Source organism: Alosa alosa, chromosome 10 (assembly GCF_017589495.1).
Source record: "Alosa alosa isolate M-15738 ecotype Scorff River chromosome 10, AALO_Geno_1.1, whole genome shotgun sequence".
NCBI lineage: Eukaryota > Metazoa > Chordata > Actinopteri > Clupeiformes > Clupeidae > Alosa > Alosa alosa.
In genome coordinates this window covers 29961250-29966249 of record NC_063198.1, presented here as the reverse complement: position 1 = coordinate 29966249, position 5000 = coordinate 29961250, and the positions used below count along the sequence as shown (strand labels likewise).

General features: G+C 47.6%; 1 protein-coding gene across 15 annotated transcripts in view; it reads left to right on the top strand.

Annotated features, from left to right (window-relative positions):
* The window catches only part of foxp4 (forkhead box P4), a 149886-nt gene that overhangs the window by 132006 nt on the left and 12880 nt on the right, over nucleotides 1–5000 (top strand). For 14 of the 15 annotated variants that reach the window (XM_048254885.1, XM_048254887.1, XM_048254896.1 and 11 more), the window contains 3 exons: nucleotides 3210–3412; nucleotides 3692–3768; nucleotides 3904–4005. In XM_048254885.1, the coding sequence (XP_048110842.1) occupies nucleotides 3210–3412; nucleotides 3692–3768; nucleotides 3904–4005 (382 nt within the window). The remainder of the gene's footprint in view (nucleotides 1–3209; nucleotides 3413–3691; nucleotides 3769–3903; nucleotides 4006–5000) is intronic. The other variant, XM_048254883.1, reaches the window with a different exon arrangement.

The following is a 5000-nucleotide window of genomic DNA, read 5'->3' as shown; positions in this document are numbered from 1 at the left end:
GTTCTGTGTGTGTGTGTGTGTGTCAGTAAAGGCAGCAGATATAAAGCAGACCAATCTGACTCATTAGAAGAGCACATACACTCTGTAGAGAGCCCAAGAGCGCTCCCTGTTGACAAGCACAGGAACTAGCCTCCATTTCTCTATTCTGTAGCAATCTCTCTCTCTCTCTCTCTCTCTCTCTCTCTCTCTCTCTCTCTCCCTCTCCCCTACCTCTCTCTCTCTCTCTCTCTCTTCTCTCTCTTTTCTCTCTTTCTCTCTGCCCTCTGCTCTCCTTCTGAATCATGTTTGGTGATTTCCTGGAGTGCAATTGAACATGTGCATGTTTTCGTGTGTGCATGCATGCGTGTGTGTGTGTGTCTGTCTGTGTCCCAGTGCAGTTTGTTTCTTGCTGTGGGGCTCATGTTGGCTAATTAGCTACTTGCACACACACACACACACACACACACACACAACAACAAGTAATTAGTCATTTAAGCTGCCACGCCTCTCTCCCACTCAACACACTGAACACACACACACACACACACACACACACACACACACACACACGCACACACGCACCTGCACCTGCAAAGGTATCTCCCTCACTTCCCATCACAGAAACATGTGTAGGTGTATAATTGTGTGTGTGTGTGTGTGTGTTTCTGTGGGTCTTATTCTGTGTTTTTGATTTTAATTGAATCATGTCTGTGTGTGAGTATTTGGTGTGTGTGTGTGTATGCATGTGTGTGTGACTGGTGCAGGGCCTCTGTGTCTATCTTTTCTCGGGGCTGAAAATGTGTTTTTGAGCATTGGGGCTCGGTGGCAATTATTAGCCGTCTAATGAATATTTCATGGGCAGATTGATGAGGGGTCTTATTAGAAATATGAAGATGTTGGAATTAATTGTCAATTAGAATTGGAGTGTCTTAATTTGAGAGGGATATAAACGGCGTCAAAGGGGAGGGAGGGAGATGGAGGAGAGAGAGTAGGGGAGAGAGAGAAATGGAGGGAGGAGAGAGAGGTGGGGAGGAGAGAGAGAGAAAGGAAAAAAGAGGGAAAATGGTGTCAGATGAGATGGATAGAGAGATGGAGGGAGTAGAGAGGAGAGAGGGGAGAGAAAGAAACAGGGTGAAAGTAGGCCGCGTCTCTCCGCTTGTTTGGAGACAAATTTTGTGGATCAGCCGCCATTAGTTCCTAATGGGAAACAAGGAGGAGGCGTTGCCCATGGCGACGATGGGGCAAAGGTGTGGAGTGGGAGGCTTGGAGCCAGCATTTTGTGTGTGTGTGTGTCTGTGTGTGTGTGGGTTGTGGGGTTGGCGTCAGGGCGGAGCCAGCATAAGTAGGGGGGCGCACAGCAACTGTGCCCTCAATTAAAAGGGGTGGACAGGAACCTCGCTGTGTGTGTGTGTGTGTGTGTGTGTGTGTGTGTGTGTGAGAGAGCTGGCACAGTGCCAGGGTTAATTAAGTACCTGTTAAACAATTGTGGCCTCTAATTACTGGAGATGGTCCAGGCTTCCCTCGCTGCGACGCCGTGTGTGTCTCCAGGCTTCCCTCGCTGCCATTGCTTTAATTTGTTTGTGCTATTAACACACTGTGGCACAGGCACACACACACACACACACACAAACCACACCACATAACCCTGCCTTTAGAAAAAAATTACACCTTCACCAAAAATTCCAGTCACAAAGCTCCACTCTGAAATGAATGTACAAAGACACCACACACACACACACACACACACACACACACACACACCACACACACACTGTATGAACAAACCCATATAAATGGTTTCACATATTATATATATACACACACACACACACACACACACACAGTGTACTGCCTGCTTTCCATGCGTGCAGCTGATGGTTCTGATTAGGAGTGAGTGTGTGAGGTTGAAAGCAGCAGCATCTGGGCTCACGCCTGTGTGCGTGTGTGTGTGTGTGTGTGTGTTCATGACTGGGCTTCAGCTACCCCACCACTCAGCACCGCCCCCACTAATTGGCTAGACCCGAGGCCCCAAGGAGTGTTTTTGGGGTGGGGGGTGGGGGGGGGGTAGTTGGCCAGAGACACATCTGGTGTCTCTATTTGTTATATTTACCCCCCCATTTACTCTCTCTCTCTCTCTCTCTCTCTCTCTCTCTCTCTCTCTCTCTCTCTCTCTCTCTCTCTCTCTCTCTCTCTCTTCCCATTTCTTTTGTATTTATTGGCTTTTGTTTTGTCTGTGTCTTGTCACAGCAAGATGGTGCCCCACTGTAAAGCCGGCATGCATGTGTGTATAGTGGTACATGTGTATATCAATATCATTCTAACCCAGCACTGATCTGGGTACAGCTCCTCTCCAACCCAGCCTGACTAATCAAACCCAGCACTGATCTGGGTACAGCTCCTCTCCAACCCAGCCTGACTAATCAAACCCAGCACTGATCTGGGTACAGCTCCTCTCCAACCCAGCCTGACTAATCAAACCCAGCACTGATCTGGGTACACCTCCTCTCAACCCAGCCTGACTAATCCAAACCCAGCACTGATCTGGGTACAGCTCCTCTCCAACCCAGCCTGACTAATCAAACCCAGCACTGATCTGGGTACAGCTCCTCTACAGCTCCTCTCCAACCCAGCCTGACTAATCAAATTCAGCACTGATCTGGGCACAGCTCCCTCCAACCCAGCCTGACTAATCAAACCCAGCACTGATCTGGGTACAGCTCCTCTCCAACCCAGCCTGACTAATCAAATCCAGCACTGATCTGGGTACAGCTCCTCTACAGCTCCTCTCCAACCCAGCCTGACTAATCAAACCCAGCACTGATCTGGGTACAGCTCCTCTACAGCTCCTCTCCAACCCAGCCTGACTAATCAAACCCAGCCTGCGGATCAGAGAAGGAAGGAAAGAGGAAGATGGAGAGAGTGAGAGAAAGAGAAGAGTCAGCTTTGCGCTGGTTCATCAAGCACAGGGCAGACGTGTGTGTGTGTCTGTCTTCTGTGATGCATAGGATTGTGATGCAAGTTTATGTCAGGTTAAAGTAGGCTGATGTAAAGAATGGTAAGCTTGTAAACCTGCCGTGTGTGTGTGTGTGTGTGTGTGTGTGTGTGTGTGTCTGGGAGACATTTCTATATAAACATTTGCTGTATAATCTTAATTGTTTTGTGTGTATATGGTATGTATAATTCAACATGTTTCTGTGTGTGTGTGTGTGTGTGTGTGTGTGTGTTGTGTGTGTGAACCTGGCCTCCAGTGCTTCCCTGCTGAAGCGAGACAGTGAGGCGTACCCAGAGGGCTTACCTCACCCGCCCACCTCCGCGGCGGCACCAATCACGCCGCTCCGCCAGGGCCCGTCCGTCATTAGCTCCTCCTCCCTGCACGGCGTCGGGCCAATCCGCAGACGCAACTCCGACAAGTACTGCACCCCCATCGCTTCAGGTATACACACACACACACACACACACACACATATATACACGTACACACACATACACCACACACACACACACACATATACACACACACACACATACATATATATACACACACACACACACAAATCCGCAGACACTACTCTGCATCCCATTTTTACATGCACACACACACTTACACACAGAGGCATAAACACACACACATACGGACTTAGCTAAACTCCCGTATCTACAATGAGGAGTACAGTTCAATAATGTGTGTGTGTGTGTGTGTTACTCGGTACAGAGCTGGCGCAGAATTGTGAATTCTACAAGAACGCTGATGTCAGACCCCCCTTCACCTATGCCTCCCTTATCCGGCATGTAAGTACGGCGTGTGTGTGTGTGTGTGTGTGTTTGCATTCGTGTTTGCATTGTGTGTGTGTGTTTGTTTGTATGTATGTATGCGGACTCCTCTTGCAGACACGTTCACACACACACTTCCTGCTTGTCCTTCAGGCCATCCTGGAAGCTCCTGACCGCCAGCTGACGCTCAACGAGATCTACAACTGGTTTACACGAATGTTCGCCTACTTCAGACGAAACACGGCCACATGGAAGGTAGGAAATCACACACACAAACACACACGCACACACACACGCTCACACAACGCAGATCTGCGGGTCTGTGCTGTGTGAGTGTGTGTGTGTACGTGTGTGTTTGTTTGTGTGTTTTCTGCCATCACATCGCGACCACTTAATGTTTCCGAACTGAGTGCTTCTGAATTTCCTGTCACACACACACACACACACACACACACACACCCCTCAGGGGAGCAGTACAGTTCACCCAGAGCCACATGGCAAACCACAGCCAGCTGTGCTGATTAGCCTGTGTGTGCTAATGAACCCAGGAGGTGTGTGTGTGTGTGTGTGTGTGTGTGGTTGATCACAGACTGGCTAATTAATTAAAGCATCATGTATTTATTTGTTGATGAAAGGCGAGTGTGATGTGGTTTGCAGTGGTTTGACAGCTGTGTGTGTGTGTGTCTGTATGTGAATGATAGCTGTGTGTGTGTATATTATTATGTTATTATATATATTATTGTGTATATTATTATTATATATATATATTGATATTATATATATATACGTATATATATATATATATATATATATATTATATATATATATATTATATATATATATAAAACGCAAACGTATATACAGTGCGTGTGTGTATATGTGTGTGTGTGTATATATATACAAATATATGTTATTATATATATATATAAAAATATTGATTAATGGCTGGCTATACGCAAACGTATACAGTGTGTGCACCTGCCAAGACTGGCTCTGTGTATAGCCAGATAAGCGTGGCGGAGGCCTCTCTCTGTGCCAGCTCAGAGCCCATTGTTCTGCCGTCTGGAAAACAATCATAAATCGCGCAGTCATGTCAGCCGTGGCCAGCTCAGGCCAGACTGGTCCGCCACCGAGCCCTGCCCGTCTCCACACGGGCACACACACACACACACACACACACATACACACAGTTAGAGGCAGCCATTTTGGAATCCCAGCACGTCAGACAGAACCCAGGTCATGCTTTAAGT